The 23,243-nt window shown below is 56.8% G+C and overlaps 1 protein-coding gene and 1 long non-coding RNA gene across 2 annotated transcripts; one reads left to right on the top strand and one right to left on the bottom strand.

Annotated features, from left to right (window-relative positions):
* Positions 1 to 1,757: 1,757 nt before the first annotated feature.
* On the bottom strand, positions 1,758 to 4,040 carry Dio3 (iodothyronine deiodinase 3). The gene has a single exon (XM_028859093.2). The coding sequence runs from the start codon at positions 3,654 to 3,656 to the stop codon at positions 2,742 to 2,744; it is 915 nt and encodes a 304-aa protein (XP_028714926.1). The 5' UTR covers positions 3,657 to 4,040; the 3' UTR covers positions 1,758 to 2,741.
* A 703-nt stretch (positions 4,041 to 4,743) lies between these two features.
* LOC119089024 lies at positions 4,744 to 7,536 on the top strand. Its single transcript, XR_005092867.1, has 2 exons — positions 4,744 to 6,306; positions 7,330 to 7,536. It is a non-coding gene; the product is annotated as an uncharacterized LOC119089024 (long non-coding RNA).
* The last annotated feature ends 15,707 nt before the right edge of the window (positions 7,537 to 23,243 follow it).

The following is a 23,243-nucleotide window of genomic DNA, read 5'->3' as shown; positions in this document are numbered from 1 at the left end:
TTCAGGAAAGAGGGAAAGAAAGCAAGAGTGAGGGAAGGAAGAGAAAGGAAAGGCAAGGAAAGAGGAAGGAAGGAGGAAGGAAGGAAGAAGGGCGTTGAGACTCTGTTGGAGCTGGGGTGGGGGTTGACGGGAGGACAGGAGCTTCTGGGACCCAAGGAGCTCTTGCAGCTCTGGCCCGGACGCCTGGGAAAACTCTGTTTCGCTAATCACACCCAGAGAGGGGTTACTTCCTGCACCCGAGGAGACCCTCAAGTGGCCAGTGGGGACCCAGATTAGCCGGGCAGAGCCTTTGCGGGGCAACTGAGTTCTTAGGGCGGGTCCTGCCCAGCTCCAGGCGGCAGCTCCGCCGCGCATTCTCTGTGTTTATTCTTCCTGAGGTTTTGGGATGAGAAGTGCGCGCGGGGGGGTGGGGGGACGCAGAAATACCATCTGTGCTGATTTTTTCCCTTAAAAGTTATTTTTCAATTGAAGTATTTTCAAAGCAAAAAATATATACAATAAAAAAATAATTCACCGATGTTAGGGTGTCAGTTCCAAGGGTTTTCAGGGAAGAGCGGCGGGGGAGGGGGAGCGCTGCCCGGGGAATCGGGACGAGCTGGCTGGGCAAGGGCCCGTCTTCCATTTTGCCTGTCGCGTCTCTACTCACCCACGCGCGCGCCTTGCACCAAGATGTGTGTCACACACCTCCATGCCCCCGGGGCTCAGACTGCCCAGGGTTCATAGTCCTTTCACCCCGGTCCTCAACTCTGGCCCCAGACCCCCTTAACTATGTTTATCTCACTTTTCCCCCTAAGATGCTACCAGCAGAGAGAGGTGCAGGGCGCGCTGATCTCTCATGCTCCGGGAGCCTCTTTCTACTCTCTCGGGGAGCTGCAGGGGGAAAGTCTGAGGGCGAGGCTTGAGCAAGAGCTCCTAGCCACGACTGCACAGGGATGGGTGCCAGCCGCCACGACCTCCCTCCCCACCCTCCTCCGCCCCCGGTCTTTCCCATCCTCCTTGTCTTCTTCTCTGCTTCCCATTCCCAAGCAGGGTGAGGGGTGGGCGGCAGTGAGGTTTGCCTGAGGCGTGGGAAGCGGGAGGAGGGGATGTCCTGGGCGCGGGCATCCCCCATCCCAGCTCTGGGAGCTGTGCCTGGGTAATGGAGCCTCTGTGCCCCGGTGCGCTTTTCTAGTCGCACCTCGCAGCAACCTGGAGGGATGGTCTCCGACCATCTTTGTCCCGCAGGTGCGGCACAAAGGGCTGGGCCAGGGGCGCAACGGCAACTCAGAGGGCGGAAACCTAGCCCTTGGAGGTTCAGAGTCTCTTTCGCCCCGCACAGCACACTTCTTCCAGCAACATCCCAAACTGGGATAAGTTAGACGGCGCTATAGCTGTTCTAGTGTCTGGCTGAGTGTGTATGTGTGTGTGGGTGTGTGGGTGTGTGCGCGCGCGCTTGCGCGCGCTCGAGCGCGGACACATGCAGTGGCAATGAAGACCTCTTGCCTCACAGGTCTCTTTCTCGTGGGTCTCTGTCTCCCGAGTCTTCTTCTTGCCCCAAGTTCTCTGCCCAGGTGTGGTGTGCGTCTGCGGTCCCAGGGCGAATCCCTTCCCAAGGCATCCCTCTCGCGCGCCCCCACTTCAAGGAGGCCTGGGCTCTTTCGAGCCCTTCTCTCCCCCCCCCGCCCCGCCCCCCAGTCACTATGGGGACGCAAGGGAGAAATTGGTGCTTAATTCTTCTTGCTTTTCAGAGACACGAGAAAATAAACTGACCAAGGCAATCAGAACAACTTCCTTCAAGTCTTTATTATTGTAGCTTAAAAGTTTATACACAAGGAATGTTTCCAACACAACACTCACTGACTGGTCTTCATTCCCCCACCCCACCCCGCCCCCAATCGTAACACTCTGCCTAGGACTCCCAGGATCTCCCCCATCTCCCTTTCTTCGAACTAGCCCCCCTCCCCCTTCTCCAAGGAGTTCTAGCCTCCCTCTGGGGCCCTGCGAACCTCGCCAATGCCTCCAGCCACTTCTTTGGTCCCAAAGCCTACCCCTTACCACGTCCCTCTCCCACCCCATTTTGGAAGGTTCCTCATGGGATCCAGAGCACTCTCCCCCTCTTACTTTAAGCGCTGTTTTAGAGCTCCCCTGCAATTCAGAGCCGACCCGTGGTCAAGCCCAGTTAGAGACGGTTCGTCATCAGCAGCGGGGCTCCAGCGCACCCAAAGCTAGGTGGGGAAAATACCCTGCCCACCCTTCCCCTATCCCCAACCCCTCCCCCAACCCAGGGACAGGAAATAAACACAAAAGCAGCAGGACTCCCTGCGCGCGACAGGTGGGTGCCAGGCAACTAGCAAGAGCCTGTGGCGCTGCTGGAACCCAGCTGCGCTCAGGGCGCGCGCGGGCGTGGCCGACAAGTCTGATCTGTGAGATGCTGGGGACTAGGGAGTTGCTGGAGGAGCGCTGGGGAGCAAGTGTGAGAAAGTCCAGCAGGCAAACTCCAGCAGGGACAAAGATGCCAGTTTAAGCCACAGCAATGCTCCCGAGAGCAAACCAAGCAGGTACAAAAGGGAGTCACTATAGCAGTCTTAGGGATGCTAAGTCTTTAGGTGGCTGAGAGCCAGACTCAGTTCTGAGTTCTGTGGCTGTGCGCATCTGTGTCATGGGCACCCCGACAATCTTGACTTCGTTTGTAGCACTAGCATGTGGGCTTCGAAGGCCCGAGGACCCAGCCCGCCAATGTCTGTCACTGGTCCCTTGGTTATTTAGAATTGACGTGGCCTAGTACCGTGCAACTGCTCATCATAGCGCTCCAGCCAAGTGCGCAGCTCAGACACCTGGTACCCATCGGGGCCACGGCCTCCCTGGTACATGATGGTGCCACTCTGGATGACGTAGAGGCGCTCAAAATAGGCACCATATGCGGAACTGCTGGAGTTGGCCATGGTGTCCAGGACCAGAGGACAGCCAGGTGCACCTTGCTGCAGGACCCTTGCCGCACTGACACGGTCCTCCAGGCTGCGGTGCTGTGGGATGGTGTAGGGCGAATCTGAGGTGACCCAGCCGTCGGATGGATGGGCTTCCTCGATGTAGATGATGAGGAAGTCGACGTCACGCTGGTACTTGGTGACCAGGCGCTGGAAGGCGCTCATTCGCGCCATGAATGGTGGTCAGGTACAGCTGCCAAAATTGAGCACCAGCGGGCGGCTCCCTTGTGCATAGTCGAGGATGCGCTGGCTTTGGAAGCCATCAGGTCGGATGACCTCCGAGTTAGGCGCAGGGCCACCCTCGTGGGCCTGCTTGAAGAAATCCAACTTTTGGCCATGCCACACGGCCTTGAGAGAGGCCAGGGTGCACAGACGGTTGTCGTCCGATACGCAGATGGGTGGGTCGTCGGGGGGCACCTCCTCTCCTTCGCTGTTGAGCTCTGCTTCGGGCTCAGGGTGGTCAGGATGGCGACGGCGCAGGAAATGCTTGCGGATGCACAAGAAATCTAAAAGCCAGAGCATGAAGGCCGTGCCCAGGAAGCGCGGGAACAGCACGAGGCACGAGGCAGTCTGGGCGCAGAGCCTCAGAGAGTGAAGCAGCAGGGAGCGGAGCATGGTGGCCACGGGCCCCGAAGCCCCCGGGGGTCCTTCACCTTCCCCCACCACCAACCGCGAGGCGGCCTGGCGAGGCATCTGGTCTTCGGTGGCGCAGGGAGCTCAATTTATAGCCAAAGCTTGAATTGGCGGGAGACTCCACCTCCGGCCGGGGCCCGCCCCCTTGCAACTTGAGCCCTGAGGGATCACCCAGAGGCGCGGCCAATACCCCAGAAATCCTGGGTCGAGGGCGGGCGCAGGCTGGCTGAGGGTGGAGCGGTGCGTCCCAAGGCTGGCAGGGGCGGGCCTGAGCCCCGCAGCCAGCTCTCAGGGGCGGGGGGACCCCGGCGTCGCTGCGGTCGGGGACTAGGAGTCCGATCCCAGGGCCGGGCAGTCGGTGGTGGCAGTGGTCTAGCCCGCGCAAGCGCCTCGTACTGCTCAGGTCCCAGCGGGCGGGCCCTAGCCCGCGCCCCTCTCGCCGCGCACCTGAGCTGAGTTCCCTGGCGGCCGCAGCGCCGCGCCGGAGCTCCGGTTCGCTTCCCGCGCGCCGCCGCCGCCAACGCCGCCCACGCTGCTGCCGCTCGTGCGGGGTCGCTGCCCAGGTACCGCGGGAGTCCAGGGCCGCGGCCGCCGCTTGGCTGGCCCCTGGCTGCAGTCCCGCCAGGGACGCGGGCCCGCGAGGAGGCAACTTTGGGTTCCCGCCGCCCTCCCGCTCGCCCGCGGGCGCCGCTCGACTGCCGCAGCCCGTCCGCCCGCCTCCCGCGCGCGCTCACACTCGCGCCTCGCACACGGCCGCCCCCCGCACCGCCCCGCCACGCACACCGCGCTCCGCGCCCCCCGCCGCTGCCCGAGCTTGCCGCGCGCCGCCCCAGTCCACGCCGCGCCCGCCCCGTCCCATCTCGTTCCCGCGGGCGCCACAGTTCCCGGGTCAGCGTCCCCTCTGCTCCAGCCGGGAGGTGCAGAGGGCAGAGCCCGAGGGTGGGCTAGTGCCTGGCTCGGGAGACCCGGAGAGTCGCGGCAAGCGACGCCGAGCCTCGCCCCCGGCCGGCTCCCGGACGCCCTGGGCGCGGGGCGCTAAGGGCGCGGGGCGCGGGGCAGCGGGCGCGGGGCGGTGCCGGCCCCGGGCGGCTCTCCCACTAGGGGTAGCTGTTGCTGAACGCGGGAGCGCTCCCCTCTCGCTGCTTGCCTCGCCCGGCGCAGCCCTGGCCTCCGGGCGCACCCGTCCCGTTCGTCCCCGGACGTTGCTCTCTGCCCCGGGAACGTCGAGACTGGAGCGCCCGAACTGAGCCACCTTCGCGAACCCGGAGCGCGGCGGCCCGACTCACCGCGGAGGCGCCCGGACGCGTAAAGTGCGTACTTTCAACTAGGAACGTGTGCAGAGGCTTTTTAGGGGTGCGGGGTAACTCCCAACAACGTGGGGTTCTGGCAGGCCCCGCCGCGGCGGCGGAGACCTCCTAATCTGTCTCTGCGCGCAGCGCACTGCTGGTGACTTTGGGTTCAGGGGCGGCGGGGCGGGAAGGTACCTTGACCTGGGGTCCCCGAGACTCTGAGCAAGTTCCGCTTCGCTACATCTCACAGTGACCCCCCTCCCCAGGGCAGGGTTTCAACCCCAAAGCTCCCGGGAGCCGCACGGCCAAGAACACCCCAGTAATCGCAGGGGTTTTTCTGGGTGACGGGACCCCAGCCGGGTACCGCAGCTCCAGCCGCGCTGCCCGGTGCTGTCCCGTGCGCTGCCCTCCCAGCAGAGACCAGCTGCCTAACTTTTCCGCCTGAGACTGCTCTGGCGTCCTGAGCGGGTGGGCGCCGGCAGATCGCTTTCCACTAGCCAAGGAACTTGTCCGGAGAAGTCGACCGTCCGCAGGGCAAGTGGCCCAGGGCAAGGGGGCACAGGTAGGCGCCCGCCCTCGCCACTGCGTTTCAGCGGTCTCTGCCAGGGGTTCCTTTGGAGGGACCTGTGGCTGCAGCCGCTGGAGCCCTGAGTGTACCTCGCTTGGAGAACAGAGTAGTAGCCTGTGAATGGGGCTCTCTTTTCCCCTCTGGGTCAGAGGATTTCTCTGCTCTGTGGGACGGGATGTACAGCCCAACACTTCCCACCTGAGGGAAGCCAGCAGACTCCTACTGTTCCTAGCAGCCATGTTAGGGGCTTTCAGGTGGACTAGGAAACTTTCCCTGAACATACCTGACTGGGGGTCCCACTCATATGGTTCTATCCCGAAGCAGGGCTTCTCTGAGCTTGCAGACCTCTACCCCCTTCTCTTTTGGACTGGGGTGATAGAAAAGAGACATGCTGAAGAGTCTGAGAGGCAGATTGGGGGCTTCTGAGACCCTGTCTTGGGTAGGGCAAGAGATAATTCTCCTCAGCCCAAGATTCCCTCATCTTTAGGAGACACCACTCTAGGGCGGGTGTCCTGCTCCTTCACTCAGGGACTTGGGACAGGGATATGAGGCAGATCCTCCCCTTCCCACATTCAGTTTCTGAAAAGGCCACCTGGGGTATGTTCATGTGTCTGGATGCATATGCCATGTGGCAGTCATAGTCTGGGACAGACATAAGTCCAGCCCTGCTGGTCCTGCCCTATGGGACCAGTCGCATCTGATCATCACTCCTTCCTGATGTGGGACACCTGAGAAAGAAGCTGTCAGCCTTGCTGGGCAGCTGCTGGTGTGTGGGGGACAGGCTATACCCCACACTTCAGGACTCCAGAGCACTGGATGAAGTACCCCCTGACTCCTATGGTCTTCTGTACAGGTGAGAACAGACCCAAGGCGTGGGTGATTCTGGCCTTTGGGACACATACCTGGCTTGACAACTCCCACTCCAGTGCTCCATACACCCTTCTTCCTGTTCCCCCATCTCTTTTAGCCCCCTCTTTTTCCACTTCCCTCCAGGGCAGCGGCCCCAACTAGTTATAGCTCTCTCCCTTTCTACCAGTTGCTTAGGCTGCCCTATCTTGTTCCAGCTGTCTATAGAGTGTGCATACTGGCCAAGGCCAAGACCCATCTGAAGTCCATGGGATGCTTGGGCCTCGGTGGACCTGGCAGATTTGGGAGGGGACCCAAGTTGGGCGCTGCTCATATTTCAAGGTCCCAGGCAGGGCATGTCCTGGGCCCTCTTGCCTGCCCTCTTCCAGCTCCAGCAGAGGGCAGACAGAGGAGAGAAAAGGAGGGATATGTTGGCCTGGGTCCATTTGGTGCCCTGGCACAACTCGGGTTGGGGGTGGAGGCCTGGGCCCTGGCATGACTGGGGTGGACTGGACTTTGGCCAGCCTTCCACTCGCAAGATCTCGCCCATAGTGGTCTGCCTGTGAGGGGGTGTTTGGTGGGCCTGACACGAATCCCTTGTCTCCCAGCCTCTAGGTGTGGCTGGTGGGTGGGTGTGGCAGGCTTAGTCTCTGCCTTTCTTTCCCAAGGCTGTCATGGAGCTTGGTGGGTAGTGCCAGGGGTTTACACATCTCCCAGCAGGAGTACCTCCTAGGCGCTCAGAAAAGATAGTTTAGCCTCCACACTTAGAAGAGCGCCGGAGAACGACAGCCCAGTGACTTGCCTATGGCCCCATCTCATCATGGCTTGGTGGCGTGGACTTGGGCCTCCGTGGGCATCACTCCTGTTACTCTGCTTCCCTTGCACTGGCCTCTGGGCACTCCAGGGCCTTTCCTCCCTCTGGACTTCCACCCATGGTGTTCCTCTTGCCCTTCTCTTCCCTTTGGGGCCCCCTTAATCTTTCTTTCCTTCCAGAGCCCTCGTCTGACCTGTGGCCCTCTTCCCCATGCAGGGGAGCCCAGCCTTCCTGCCTGCCTGGACTGTCCTCAAAGGAGCACATGCCCTCTGCCTGGCCCGTTCTTCCTCAGGGGCCAGCAGCCTACTACGCAGCAGATGAAGTTCTGTGTCTGCCTGGCAGACCTGCCCCTCCCAGGCTGGCCCAGCTGGGATCCTCTGGAGTGACTGCTGAGAGGTGCCCAATAAAGCTTTGTGCCATGAGTAATGTGTGCAGTGTGGACTTTCTGAAAACTCACTTTGGGGGAGCTTCAAGATGTGTGGTTCTGCCCTTCTGCACACTGCAGCGGGGGTAAGCAAGGCAGGGCATGTTGGTGGCAGCAGGGCCGAGTGAGGTCACCTAGGACCTGCTCCCTGGAACGTTCCCCTTTGGGTGTGGCCTCTGAGGAACATGCCCTCCCCCTGGCTACTTTACCGGGGTTTTCCCTTTCTAGGCATGGCACCCTCTGAAGGAGGTTCTTAGCCCTTTTTACTAGTTAAAGTGGTCTCTTGTGACACGCGTCTCCACCTCTGACTCACACCAGCTAGTGGGGCACAGAGGATACTCTGAGGAGATGGGGCGGTTGGAGGTTCAGCGTTGATCTTAGAGATTCAGGGTCTGAACATCTGGCCAGTGACTTCCTTGTGCTGGTGTTCCACAGATGCAGAAGGTTCTAGACACCTTGGAAGATCTTGCCCTCCTTCCTGCCTGCTACTCAGTGAACTCTCTCGGGGACTCACATTCTGGCCACTGACCTCAAGGATTGTCTTTCCTGGCCTTTCCTGTCATAGCTTAAGGCCTGGTCCAGCCTATCCTAGGCTCCCACTTAGTCCTGGCACGAGCAAGCACCCACCATGCTCTTTGTGCTCGGCTAGCCCTGTACCAGGACAAGGGGTAACATCCCTTACCAGCAGCTGCCTGTGGGTACCTGTGTCCTGCCTAGGGACAGATCCCAGCCTGCCTAGGGGCCACCTTCTTGTGTTTCTACCACTGAGCCTCTCCGGAAAGAGGTAGGTTCACCAGCCAGCAGACCTGAGTCCCAGGTCTAACGTTTTAATGCATTGAATCACCATGACGTGGAACAAATGGGGAATGTGTGCACGTGTATATGTGTCCATATCTAGTTCAGGTGGAGTTCAGCTTCTTTCCCAGAAAGGCATCACAAGTGAGAGGAGAGTGTAAAACAGAAGTCAAGACACGCCCCATGTAGGGACAAAGTACATCCACGGCGTACACTGCCCTGACAACAGGAAAATGGAGATTATTTCTTTAACATCCTGGTGGTAAAGTCTGTCTGGTTATGACACCAGAGGACCAGTGGATGAACCATGATGTCTAACTGTGCCCATGCATGCCTGCGGGCCATGCTGGTCAGAAGCCTGGCCCAGGCACTGAGGCTCAGTGTGAATTCTGAGTCTCAGACTCCTTGAAGTGCAGCCATCCAGTATGAGTTTATGGACCATGGGAGGAGAAGGCTCTTCATTTCCCACTGCTCATGGTGTGAAAGACAGCCCGAATGAGAGATATCCTTCTGAGATGTTTATCCTCTGGGGGAGGCCACTCCAGACTCTGATTTGTGTTTGATTCTCCCTCCCTTCCTCTCTCCCTCCCCTCCCTCCCTCCCTCCCTCCCTCCCTCCCTCCCTCCCTCCCTCCCTCCCTCCCTCCCTCCCTCCCCCCCCCCCTCTCTGTGGTTTGCACATGGAGTGACAGACGTGTGCTGATCCTCAGGTGCTCCCAACATGGTGGGACCCTGGGTAGGAGTGTCGTGTACTCATGAAGAGTGCAAGGATGCCCAGTGAGTTTCCTGTGTTGGGTGGGATCATGGAAAGTTGCCACAGGTGGAGGGGGTAGCTTCAGCTTCTTTGTGGCTCTCCTGTGAAGCCTGGAGGACCTCCTGTCTTGGTGCTCTTCCTTGGAAAGGGGCCACATATTCTGGCCCTTTGTCCCAGAGGTTCCTGGATGTGTACTGGGGCCGATGACTGTGGACAAATTGAAATAGAAATGGCTGGAGGTGTGAAGTCCATAGTATCTGGGCTTTGGTGAAGAAGCCAGTCAAACTCTGTTGGCACAGGGCTTGTGACAGCTCCATCCAGGGGTCCCAGGTTCAAAGCCACTATAGTGGGCAGGTATAGAGTTTGAAGTTCAGTTACTTGGTGAATGGCATGTCCAGGATTCTTGGCCTGGGCCATGGTGCAAATGCCAACTGTCAGGAGGGCCATCTCATAAGGGCCAGGCCTTCCCATCTGAAGGGACACTGGCATGTGAATCTCCCAGACCTAGGCTCAGATCCTGTGACTACTGTCTACAGCCATGTCCTGAAACTTCTATGGGATAGGACCTGCTTATTTTTGAAGTCCTATTTTAATAGTCCCTTTTCATGTGTCTATGGGAGTTTGGGATATGGTGGCTGGGACATGGCCGGCAGGAGTTGTATCTGCATATTTCCTCAGCTCAAAGAAGTCATGATGGGTGTCCTCATGGGAGGGCAGAGTTCCGCAGGGGCAGGGAAGGGAGTGTAGGTGCTGGGAGGTTGCAGAATCAGGGAGGGCCAAAGCTAGACTTGGTCTTGCAGCTTCTGATGGTGGCCACCCCCATCTTCATCACCTACAGATCAGAGGCCAGGACCCAGCAGGAGCAGGCTCAAGATCGTCTTTCAGGGAGAATGCCTCATGGGGTCTCAGGTCCCCAGGTCCTCTGCATATCCTAACTTCATGGTGCCCCTCAGGATGGAGGGACTCTGCAAGGCAGCGGGGGGGGGCAGCTTCAGGGTCAGGGAGAGTGTATCTCCTCCTCCCCAGAGTCCCTTGGCACAGAAACAATGTACATGCCCCTTGGGAGGAATGGTGGCTTCCTGCTTGGCTCCTCTATTCTGTGGCCATGGTCCCTGCCCCTGGGCTCCATGACCTCCCAGGCAGAGTGGAATCTTCTTGACTCAAGACCCTCAAGAGATGCTGCTGCTCAGGGAAAGAGGGAGATGGGAGGTGGCAGGGGTGGGCCGGGAGGCCTTGTTCCTGCCTCTGATGTTTGTCTTTCCCTTTCTGGAAGCTTCTTCAGACTCCCCTGGTTGAGCAGGGGTTGTGAGGTGCAGGAGTTGTGAGATTGGGTTGTGGTGAGATTCTAGTGACCTCACCCTGTAGATCTGAGCTGTCCCCTGGGAAATTCCCTGGGGAAAAGGGTTGGGGTGGAGGCGGGCTCTTCTTGCTTCCTCTTCTTGCCTGGGGGCCATCCCTGGGGATGGTGGCTTCACATGGGACAAGAATCTGTTTCGGTTAAGTGGTTCAGTGTGTTAGAATGCAGGATGGTAGAAACTTATTCCGAGTTACGTTTCAGGAGACAAGTGTAGGCTGCACTGCCTACTCCGTGGCATGGACAATGAGGATCAAGGATGCTCTAGAGCTTGAAATGCCTACTGTGTGCCAGGTGCTCAGCTGGGAGTATTTTCATGTGTTGATGCAACATTAGGGAATCTCCATGCCTTCCTCACACTCAGAATACTGGGTCTTCCAGGGGAGCACATGCCCTGATCCTATTAAGAAGTGATACTGCCCATCCACAAGGTGCCCATCTGTCTGCCAGCCTTCCCATCCATCTGTCCATCATCTATCCACCCACCCATCTATCTCTCCATCTATACTTCCATCATTCATCCATCTACCCACACAGCTATCCATCTGTCCATATATTATTCATCCACCCACCTATTTTATCTGTCCATCCATCATCCATCCATTCATCCATTCATCTATTCATCCATCAATCTGCCCATCTACTCATCTGACAGTCCATCTGTCATCCATCTACTCAGCAATCCACTTATCTATTCACCCATGTCTCCTTGTCAACCTCCTCTTCTGTCTATCCATTTGGTACCCACAGTGCTTTAGCTGATCTGAAGGCCTAGACCAGCCCCTCTCATGATGGGCCCAGGTCTTCCTTGGGAGAGGTGAGTGCCAGGAGACCAGTATGCTATGGATGTCATTGGCTTGGTAAAGTCCCTAGAGCATGGACTAAGAGGTAGGGAGAGGATGGGGTTTGTAGACGGAGATAACTTCATGGTCATCCTCATGAAGCCCGGTAAAGCCCGACTCTGGTTTGTCCCCTGTGGTCAGTGGCACAGGATATTGCTGCTGGTAGATGAGCAAGAAGCCAGAGCCTTTAAAAACCTGGGTAGCAGGGAAGCCTCGTGAAATCTAAGGTGGAATTAGCTCCTGCAGTTCCGAGTGGCTTGATTGAAGGTGGAGGGGGAAGGGTGGGTGCCCACTCAGGTGGAGGTGGTAGAGGGGCTAGGCCCTTGGAGATGGGGCACAGGCACACTGGCCATGATGTCTTCCTTTGGAGCCTGAACCATGATGAGGAGGAGCTTAGCATTCATGCACAGATCTATTCTCTGGGGACCAGCTCCCTCTTTCTCAAACCAGACCTTCTTGCTGTATGTCACCTTGGGTCCTCCAGGGATCTTGTTGCCCTGGAGATCAGATCCAGCATCCCAGAATACTTGAAACTTTCTTCCAGAGACCTGGAAGGAGACAGAAGGCATAGATGATTCCTAGGAGGGTGGCAAGGTTTGGTTCCAGAACCCCAGCATGGGCCTGTGAGAGCTCACAGGGAGCAGTCTTACAACACCAGCCTTGGGGTGGAAGGGGGCAGTCTTTAGTGTCTAGCACTATGGCCAGGCAGGTGGAGTCTGAGATACTGAAGGCCGGCATGCTCTGCTCTTGGGGCATGTCTCTCGCCATCAATGACTGCCCGTTGTGCCAGAGAGCTGTCTACTGCTGGTCCTGAAAGCTTGAAGCTCTTTTTAGGGGTGCTGTGGTAGCCCAGTGAGAAGGCTGGGGTAGGGTGGTCTTGCTGGGCCTTTCAGGCCTATGGATGCTCATGAGGTCACAGTTCTGGGGTTCGGACTCCAGAGCCAATGGAATTGCTTCTTGGGGGCTCTAGGCCTGCCATGGTCCCTGCCTGTGGTGACTGGTTCGTGGGTGGAGCTTGGAAGGTCTGAGCACATCCCATGGAAGGGACTGGGACTGAATCTACCCATGAATCTGTGGTCAGGAGCTGCTTAGGGGTGGGTAGGCGGAGGAGAGGAGAGAGCCTCCTTCTAGTGCCAAGTATGAAAGGGGTGGGGCAGAACTGGGGGGTGATGTGAAATGTGGGCTTGACAGGAGGGCTGAGGGAAGAGGTGTATTGGGGGAAGGGAGGCTCATCTCCCCCACCCCTGCTCTGCCTCCCTCTCCTCCTCTCTCCCTTCTCTCCTCGCTCAGGGAGAGGCCCCTACCAATTGGAAGACTTTTACGGTGCTGCTCTTGCCCTTTGCAGGGTAAGCAATTTTGAAGGGCTTCAGCAACCAGGACCATAGTGGCCCGGCTGTCTGCGGGCTCCAGTGGTGAGCACCTCCCCTCAGCAAGACAAGTGCAGTGGCTGCCCACTCCTGGGAGCCCTGGGTATCACTGTTGTGGCCCAGGTGGGAGGTGAGCAGGGATGTTAAAGGCCGAGGGGCTGGATGAATTCTAGACTCCTGGAGAGACCTTGTCCCTGAATGCTGTCACCTCCTCAAGACCCTGTGCAGGGCTGACACTGCAGGAATCTTGTCTTGTCCTGGAGGGATCCTGGGGGCACCTCTGTCCTCAGGAAGGGCTCTTTGGAGAGGCAAAAAGAACACATGTCTACACCTCCAGATTCTGAAAATGGATTTCTCCCAGGGAACCAGAGACTCGGAGTGCGTTCTCTCCCCTGAGCAGAAGCCAGGAAAACAGCAGGGGGCGGGGCTCAAAGAGAACTAGGGAGAACCCGCAGAGTCTGGAGGCTTGGATTCAAGTCCTGCCGCCCACTGATAGGCAGTGTGGCCTGGCTTTACCCCTGGACCTCGTTTCTCCTATCCAGTAGAACAGTGCTACCCCTGCCTTTTGGGGAGTGCTCGGAATGCATATCTTTGGTCATCTTCACCTGCCTTCAGGATGTCAGGGTCAGCCAGCTCCTGCAGGACTTCCCAAGGTGCAGGAAAGTTCCAGTGTTTGCTATTCTCAACCCCAAATTCTTGCTTTGTAGCCTCAGGGCAGTTGCTCACTCTCTCCGAGCTTGGTTCTTCTTTCTAACTTTGGGGCACGAATCTCTACCTCTTAAGGTCACTGGGAGGCTCTGGTGAGATGCGAGGTGATATCAGACACAGTTCTGCGTGTACTCTGGACAGCAGGGACCGTCTGTCCTGTGTGTGGCCCAGCTGTGGCTGGGCCCTTCCAGTTCCTCCTTGGCCTCACCCAGAAGCACTTTGCAGCCTCCTGCAGGAAGCCCTCCGTGGCTAAGGCCTGACCCTCCCAGACGCTTGCCCTGAGCTCTGATATGTCCACTGGGCTTGGCGCATCCCACCTCTCCTCTGTTCTCCCTTTCTCAAGATCTGCATGTTTTGTTCTCTGTTCAGCACACGGCCCCTGATGTGGAGCTGCCTTTCAGGCCTTGGTGGGGGCTGTGCCTCCTTCATTATTTCCATCTTCTGGGGACACTTCAATATCAACTCTCCTACTCCACTGTCCCCCCTCCCATGTGCTTGGCTCCCCAATAGCTTCAGTGGGGACCTTGGCTATTCATTGGGGAAACGAATCAGGGCTCAGGAGACAGGACCCGTGGCTGTGCAGAGAGATATGTAACTGCAGGGTCTGAACATGGTCTATGTCTCAAGTTCTGGCTTTTGTCCTGAGCCATGGGCTCCGCACATGGTCATTGGCTGCTGAACCGTCTCCTGAAACTGTCCAGTTGACCCCACCAAAGCCTGCCTACCCTTCAGAGCTCCACACAGATAGTCCATGCCAGGACCCCCCAACTCCTTTCTTACTAGGTATCCTCTCCTCCTTTCCCTCCCCTCAACCCCTGCGGAGGTCTCTTCCTCAGGGCCCTGGCTCACTAGCTTCCTGAGGGCTGGAGAAGGCGTGTCCATGACAGTGTCTTGCTTCCCACCTCCTCCCAGCGCGTAACAGTAACTCCAAATTCAGTCAGGGTGCATCTGAAGAGTCAAATTTGAGCGCCCTTTGCAGTAGTCTATCTACTCATCTGCCCAAATCCTTGACAAGGATGTGTAAAACGTGACCATGAACCCTCTGAGTCCCTGTGTGAATTGTGGGATGGTAGGAGCTGCTATGTTAGGCTGACTGCTGGAGGGAAGTTGAAGATGACTAGCCTAAGAACACAAGTTACTGCTACTTCAGCCTAGGTTGCTAAAACTCAGGATACATGAGGCGGGAAAGGAGGGGATACTTTGTAGCTTGTTTAATCCTGTGTTATTTTGACATTGGCCACAGTAACAAAAATGTATGCTAATTAAAATAGATTTGGAGAGGGAAATTGGTTAACTGTTTGCAGAATGACTAATGGACCACCACTGCTCAGAAGCTGGTCTTCATCTGGGGTTGCAGCAGGGTGTTCCCGTGGTGTGAGTACTGCCCTGGCCATGTACTTGTGGGATCCTGGGCAGGTCAGTAATGAGTCAGGGCTTTGAGGGTTATTGTGTGACGCGTGGGTGATGTCCTTGCTGAGCTGGACCTAGGTGACAGGACACATGGTAGAAGGACCTCTCCAAGCTGGTCTCCTCAGGGTGTGAATTCCCACTGTGGTAGCAGTTTTAGTGTGTGTGTGGGGGGGAGGGGCTTTCTCCCTCTTTCCACTCCCACCTTCCTTTGCCTGCACCCCGGCTCTCTGGGAAGCTGCTGGATTTAATGAGCCCCAGTGAAAAGTCCATCTCCTAAGGGGAGCAGCTTTCGCCGGGATTCAGTGCTGTGGTTAGCGGTTAGCCCCTGGCTGCAGACATAGAGGAGACCCTCCCTCCCAGGGATGGCATGCTGCAGTCACTGGGCCAATATTTAGCCGGCTGCCTGGACTCAACCCTTTGGACAGACAAGAGTCTGGCTGCCCTAGCAGGTCAGTTTTCCACTTTGATGGCCACTCTTCTCCAGGGAAGCTCCAGGTGAGGGTGAAGGAAGGCAGGCAGGCAGGCACATGAGCTCTGGGAGGCCACACCTGCCCCTCGGGGCTCTGGCCTCAGAGCCACTGGCTAGGTGTGACCAGGAATGACCAGGGAGGCAGGTTTCTCCCTAGGCACGTGAGCCCTTTTGTCCCTTCTGTTTTGGGACCACGTGTGACTGCCCTCCCCTGTGACTCAGAGCAGCCCAGGGCAACAGGAGACTGATCTTGGGTACAGCTAAATCAATTCTCACCTAGCAACTCACAGACAGCATGCAATGCTTGTCCACTCGGGCCCCAGTACAGCCCAGCAGCTCTAGAATTTTCCTGGGCACAAAGCGCTGAAACTCAGCCCTTAAACTGCGGCTCCCTCCCTCTCCTCAGTGGCTTGCAGCTGCTCCCTCCCCACTTTCTAGTTATGAATTCCACTGTCCCAGCTGCACAGTCTCTTGTCTATGCTAACATGGTCCCACAGGCCTGTGAGTCCCAGGGAGGAGGCTTATTCCCGGGGGTGTGGTGTCCAGGGGCCGCGTCGCATCTCACAGTGGCCCCTCGCTGGCAGATTCCCCTGTGGCCAGAGTGAGACAGGGCAGGAGGCAGAGATTATGAGTGTGTGTCCCTCAGGGCTCACTCTGTTCTTATGAGTCCACAAGGACTCACTCTCGAGGTCCCCGATGACTCTCCTGTCTACACACTGTGCTGGATTAAGTTTTCGCTCTCTCGCTGTCATCTCCAGACATGGACCCCTGGGGACACTCGGGCCACAGTCCCCGGGAGTACCTCATGGATAGGGTCCTACAGGGTGTGTCCTTTTGTGACCGGCTTGTGTCACTTAACAGTGGCGTAATTGAGCGTCCTCCAGGCTCACCCGTGTGACAGGTGACACTGCTCCCTCACATCCTTGGGTTGCTGCATCATCTGGCTGCAGTCATCAGTGTGCGAGCCCCTTGCTCAATCCTCCTCCACGCTGTCCATCCACACGCCATTGTTGCTGCTCCGATTCCTCACGGCCTGGGTTCACCCCACCCCCAGCTCGTGTTATTTTCCCCGCGTTCCAAACTACAGTGGGCTCTGCTCAGACCCAGGACCTGTCCTTGTGGGACCCACAGCTTGGTGAGGGACACAAGGGGCACCAGTGTGTGCAGCAGGAATCTCAAAGAGTCTTATTAATAAAAATCAAACCTAAGGCCAGTTATTGGGGTGAACTCTGGAAGATCAGAGAAGCAGAACAAGCCACAGCCCACCTCACCTGGTCAACTTCTCAGCTGGTCTTGTTTCCTCAGACTGGAAGCTTCTGTGTCCTCATCCCAATGGCTCTCAGCTGAACTGCTGCTCGAAAGCCTGAAGCTTAACCAGGCCCAATGCTTAATCAGGCAAAATGCTTCTAGTTCCTGGTCCTCACGCCTTATATACCTTTCTGCTTTCTACCATCACTCCCTGGGATTAAAGGCTCGCTTTCTGGGATTAAAGGTGTGAGTCACCATGCTTGGCTGCATCCTTGAACACATGGATTTCTGCCTAGCTCTGCCTCCCAAGTGCTGGGATTAAAGGCGTGTGCTACCACTGCCTATCCTCTATGTTTAATATTGTGGCTGTTCTGTCTCTGACCCCAGATAAGTTTATTAGGGTGCACAATATTTCGGGGAACACAGTACCACCACAAGTGTGAGCCATATGCCATGAGGTGGCCTGGGATAACTTGGCCTTGGGAATGGACCAGGTTAAGGGTTCAGCTTAAGGGCTGAGTTTCTGCTCTTTGTGGCTGGGAGCATTCCAGAGCTGCTGGGCTGCACCCAGGCCCTGGGTAGACAGTGGCATCCCAGCATGTCTATTGACTCCATGTCCCTAATGTTCCAGGACTTTCTGAGTCTCCAGAGCTAGTGGGAGGATCAGTTAAGGTGTATATTCTCCCTGATGCTGGGGGTTGAAGGGGTGGGGGTCGGGTCTCTGGCTTGCCACTCAGTGATGCTGAAATCCACCTGGAGAAAGGATGGTATTTGTGGGCAGTGGCCACTCTCACTCAAGGCCTCAATGGGTCATGCTAGGTAGGGGCTAACCCTGGCAAGAGCAAAGTAGGGTGTATAAAGGCAGGAAAGCAAGGAGAGGTGAGCTTCGATCTGGGAAGGTCAATGTGATGGTTAGTATTATTTTTTTTTCCTCTTTGAACTTGCTATGTGGACCAAACTGGCCTGGAACTCACAGAAACTCACCTGCTTCTGCTTCCTGAGTGCTGGGATTAAAATGTGCAGCACCACACCCAACTGTGATGGCCGATTTTCTTCGATAACTCCTGAATCACCTGGGAATGACGTCTCATCAAGAATTGTGGAGATCAGGTTGGCCTGTGGACATGCCTGTGGGTGATTGTCTCAATTGCCTGAGTTGATGCAGGAGGACCCAGCCTGAAAGTGAGTGACACCAGTCTCTGGTTTGGGGCCCTGGATTGTGTAAGCATAGAGGATGCTAGCTTCCCGATGAGCACACCTGCGTTTATTTCACCCTTCCCTTGGCTGTGGATGGGACATGATCATCAGTCTCAGGCTCCTGCTGCTGTGACCATCCCAAAGTAATGGACTGTCACCCAGAAGTGTGAGCTAAAACACACCCTCTCCCCTCAGTTGCTTGTCAGGGTGTTTCTACCACAGCAACAGAAAGAAGAAACTGGAGCAGTTGAGAGGGCTACTGCAAGGTATAGGTGGGAGAAACATAGGTGCTACCTGCCTGGGGATCATGGGGCCCTAGGGGACCAGCACATGGCTGCTGCTGCAGATGCCCTTCCATAGGGGACTGCACTCTCCTTCCTGCTGGAACTCAGCTTCTCACGGCATTGGCACCTATCAGGGACTGACCTCGGGACCACAGCAGGGGTGGTGAGGTATAGTTCGGTGGGGAGCTGGTCACTGAACACAATTATAGGTTCTTCTGAAGCTCTGTCCTAACCACTCACTGTTGGTTAGTTAAAACTCGTCCCCCAGCCCTTCCAGCCCTTCCCTACCCAGTGCCTGCTCCACCTCTGCAGTATGAGCCTCAGGTTACCCTGGAGCTAAGAGAGGCCTCTGATCTGACAGGGGGCAGGTGCCTGACTCTGGGCGTGGGGGAAGAGTCCAGAGGGGTACAGGGCCCGTTTGGAAGCAGCTTCTTCAGAGTGCTACACAGCCCCTGGTGCTATGCCTCTGGAGCCAGATTGAGATGGCGGTTGAAGTAGGAATCTCAGTCCTGAGTCTGGGAGTTCCTGGGACAGCCTGACCTTCTCGCGGTACTGCAAGCCTGGGGGAGACCTCTAGTGTTGACAGCAGAGTGTAGGGTGGGGCGTGGAGCATGTTCCACTCAGCTGTTTGGACTTGAACTCATTCATCACAGTGTTGTTACCACCTGTGGCCCGGGATGTCCGTTTTTCTAGATGTAGGAAGAGAGAGAGTGAGGTCAGGCCTGCGCTGGCTGGGGTCTCTGGGCAGTGGCTCTGGGGTCTCTGGGCAGTAGCTCTGGGGTCTCTGGGCAGTGGCTCTGGCGTCTCCAGGCAGTGGTTCTCACTTAGCTGTGGAAAAGGAGGAAAGCCTCACTATGCCTTCCTAGGTGAGTAGTTTACCCTCAGCTGACTGTCCTGTGGTCTGTGTCCATGAGGCCCTGGCAGCTGAGTAAGGCCAACATCCAGTGAGCTCTGTGGGCCCAGGAGGGGGATAATGGCAGTACATTTGCCCACCTCCCTACCCACTGAGAACTGCCCCATCTGCTACTTCCTACTTCCAGGCCCTGGTGGGGTTGGGTGTGGTCCTCTGTGCCCTTATCCTCTACCCTGACCAAGGTGGGCAGCTTCTTGTCCCTCAGCTCCTAGGGAGAGCCCAGTACCCAGCTGGGGCTGTGCAGTGTCCTCTGATCACGGTGGGAGGGAGGGTCAGGATCCAGAGGTCCTCTTGTGCTTATTCAGCAGAATCCTTGGAGTCTCTCCTTCTGCCAGGTAAGTGTGGAAGCTGAGGACACACTCTACACAGGCCTTGCCTTTGGGAAGCTTCTGGAGTCTGCAGACACAGAGAAGGGGCAAGCCAGGCTAGCGTGCTCCAGACTGTCCACTCAGCCTGGCTCAGTCTTGCTGTTCTGCTCTGAGGTGCCCCTTGCACTCAGCGCAGCATCCTGTTCCTGCCCCAGGGCCTTTGCACTCCCTGCCCTCCCCGCCTTGAACATCTTCACTAGCTGCAGGGCTATTCCTATGAGCAAGGGTCCAGGATTGGCTGCCCTGACAAGGTCCAAAATAGCTGTGGCTTAGACAAGGGGAGGTTTTATTCTTTGGCCAAGAAACACAGGCCAGCTGACCCCTGAGGCCTGATTTTATATTGTATATTCCCTATTAGCAGTTTTATCATTTACTTAATGTTTTAAAATCAACTTGCTTTTTAAGCTTAAATGCTTATGACCTAAATGGCAGAATCTGGAACTGTGGGTTGGACATGCTATATATATATTTTTCAATACATGTGACCATAAATAAATGTTAAAACAGGATTTCTCTTTCTTTCTGGACACCCTTTAAAATCATCTGTCAGTTCTCTCTGGGGAGCTCTATGCTGCCTGGTGGACGAGCTAAGGTTTCCAGGAGTCATGTGCCTAGGCCTCTGAGGGTCCTTGGCTCAATTAAGCCATGGCCCAGGCACCTGCTGCCTTCCACACAGCCACTTCACTGCTTCCTGGAGATGGACTCCTCCTGAAGAAGTGATGTCTAAGGCAATGGCCTCGGGCTAAATACCAGCAGCAGCCTGGGTGTCCTGCAAGCATGACCCTGGGGACCTCTTGGGTCTGGCGGTCATAGTCAGCCTGGTCTGACCCCAGGCTCTTCTGACCTCACAGGCTTACGTGGCTGTTCTAATCTCACTTTTAGTCTCTCATGCTGCTCACTGGTTCTGACTACTCTAGGCTCTTTGTTCTTGTAGTTGGATGGCTCCTCCCACTCCCTCAGGAAAGCCCCAGCTCTGGGACCCATCACCCCCATCTTCTGGGAAGATCTCTGCTCTCTCACAAACAGAAAGGTGGGGGCCCTGCCCCTCCCCCACCATCGAGAAGGAGTCTTCCTCAGGAATGTCCCCAGGCTCTGTTCTGCATCCTGTAAGGGCAGGCTGCCGGAGGGGCTCTGGGGTGCATGGAGTGACCACCAGGGACCCATGTTCACCTCTCATCCTGTCTTCATCACTGCTTAGGGGCTGGCTCACACTCTGAGAGGTCTTGGAGGTATTTTCATTTGCCCCTAAGCCATCCATACATAGTCAGGCACCTGCTGTGGGCCCTGCAGGCTGGGCTGGGAGGATGTTTGTGGTCCAGGGTGGGGGGCTAATGGAAGAGGTGAGACTTGGACTCCCCTTCCGGAGACTGGAGGCTGAGAGGAATATATAACATGAATGACGAGACTAGGTCCACTTCACGGGGTCTGAGGAGGAAGGTGTAACTGTGGAGGAGAACTGGGGGGTCTTCCTGGGGGGGGGGATGTACAGCGTGTCCCTGTCATGCTGAAGAGTGCTGCTGCTTATCCTGTGGCTCATCCTTCCTCCCATTCCTCCTCTCATCCCTCCTCCTGTCCCTCCTTCCAGCCAGTGCCTTGGTGGGATGGAGCTGCATCTTGCTTTCCCTTGCTCTCCTTTCCCTTGCTCACACTCATCATTGTGTAACAAAGTTCACCGACCCCCATTGGGGAACACCAATGTCTGTCATCTCCCAGGTATGTGTGTGTGTGTGTGAGTGTATGTGTGGTGTGGGTGTCCTAGGGCTCCACGCTCAAGTATAGCCCAGGCTGCCTCATATATAGGGCTTTATCTACCCCTGGTCTGCCCTGGGACAGGGCCAGTTCCTGAGTCTTCTCAGTGAGACTGCAGGCCTAGTTTCCTGCAGTGGGAGGGGGGTTGCTGGACCCAAGGCCTCGTTCCCTGATGGTGATGGTGAGGGATGTCAGGGGTGGGTTGAGGGTGGGTTATGGGGGTGGAAGGATGGAAGGTCTGGGGATGGATGGATCCTTAGCTCCTGACCACATGGTTTCTTAGTATCACAGCTCACTTCAGGGAGGCCCAAGAGCTAGAAAGCAGGAGAGTCCCATGGGACCGAAACCGTGATCTTTCAGGCTCTGACTTGGTGATGTGGCATGGTTCTGAGGAAGCGAGTCATAAGGTCCAGCCCACCCTCAAGAGGAGAGCTCATGCCTGGGGGAGTGAGGATCAGCCTGCAAGCCTCCATGCCTCAGCTGTGGGGGTAAATTGGGGTTGCCAACCTGCCCTTGCCCCTGCAGCCTCCTGTGGTTGGGCGGAGCCTTGCTGGGTGGCCTCAGAGAAGCAGAACTTTGGCCCTGCTTTTGGCTAAGGGCCACCAGCACCTAGTGGTCCCATAATTGTCCCCCTGGGAGGTGCCCTAGCAGTGGCTGCCTGCCCTCCCTCCGAGGCTGTCCCTCACTGCGGGCACAGCAGGGGGAGGCCTATGTCCCCTCCCCCATACCTCTTTCTAGGCCAATGGGAAAGGGTATGCCCAGTTTCTCTCCTTATGTGTTGCAATTTTCCTGGAAATGTGAGTGATCCCAGAAGGGACCTGGTCTCACTCTGTGGGCGGCACCATGGACTTCAGCTGGTGCGACAATTCCCAGGGTGGCCTCTCCAGGAACTGGTGGTCTGCAGCCAGACCAGGGCCCCCACTGGACACAGTGTGGAGGGGGACATCCAGGATTAGGGAACAGCTGGTGGGGGAGGGCACAGGGAGAGAAGTGGGGGATGGCAGGGTTGGGAAGACCTTCTGGCTCCTTGGTTCCTTCCAAACTAGCTGAGCCTTATGGGTAAGGAGGTTGTTCCTGGCTCCTCAGGCTCCTCTTGCTTCTCTGGGCTTGGTTTCCTTGGACTATGGGGTAGCTTTACAGTGTGGGGCTCAGATCCTTCGATGGCTGTGGGTGGACTGAGGTTAGTAGTCCCAGGATTGCCACAGATCAGACCTGCTGTGTGACCCAGAGGAAGGCTGTTCCTGTGAGTTCTCTGCCTCCTCTCTCCTCCTCATTCTGTGTGTGTGTGTGTGTGTGTGTGTGTGTGTGTGAGTATGCATGTATGTGAGTGTGCAAGTGGAGGCCAGAAGACAACCTTGGATTTAGCCTCCTCCTTGTTGTTGCTATTATTATTTATTTCCTTGTTGTTGTTATTATTTATTATTATTATTTGAGACAGGGTTTCTCATTGAACCTCGAGCTCACTGATTCAAATGGGCTGCCTGGCCGATAAGCTCAGGGATCTGCCTGTCTCCACCCCTCAGGACTGGGATTGCAGGTGTGTACTGCATTTTTACAAGGATTCTGAGTATCCAAACTCAGGTCCCCCTGTTTGCATGGCCAGTGCCTTACCAACTGGGCCATCCTCTTAGCTTCTGACTCCTTGTCTTTACAAGGTGCCTGGGATCTGGCTGACTGCTCTCATGCCCAGAGAGGCCATAGACCAGCTCTTTTCTGCACACTTCTAGGGATGAACCTGACTTGGGTGGCAAGGGATTGTAGGAAAGACAAGCACATGGACACAGCGGGGTTGGGGGCTGGTGGGCGGGGCCCTCTGGTGGAGGAGCTGCAGCACCCAGAAGCTCAGTGTGCTTATTATAAACAGCTGGACAGAGAGGCGGGGTTATTGCACACAGATAAGGAGGGTTTGGCTAACCTCAGGAGAAGCATTCTCCATTGGGGAGCAGGCCTCATGCTGTGAAGATCCAGGAGAAAGCTAGGGTGGACAGCTCCCCATCCCCACCACCATCACTGCTGCCGCCGCCGCCGCCGCCGCCGCCGCCGCCGCCGCCACCACCACCACCACCACCACCACCACCACCACCATCACCACCTCCACCTCCACCGTCACCACCACCACCACCACCATCACCACCTCCACCGCCACCACCACCACCACCACCATCACCACCTCCACCGCTATCCCCCCTCCCCCACACTCACTGTCAACATTTGCATTCTGACCTGAGGAAGGCCTTGCTAGCCCTCTG

This window comes from Peromyscus leucopus, chromosome 14 (assembly GCF_004664715.2).
Source record: "Peromyscus leucopus breed LL Stock chromosome 14, UCI_PerLeu_2.1, whole genome shotgun sequence".
Lineage (NCBI taxonomy): Eukaryota > Metazoa > Chordata > Mammalia > Rodentia > Cricetidae > Peromyscus > Peromyscus leucopus.
The sequence above is the reverse complement of the archived record's forward strand: the minus strand, read 5'-3'. Positions and strand labels throughout refer to the sequence as shown.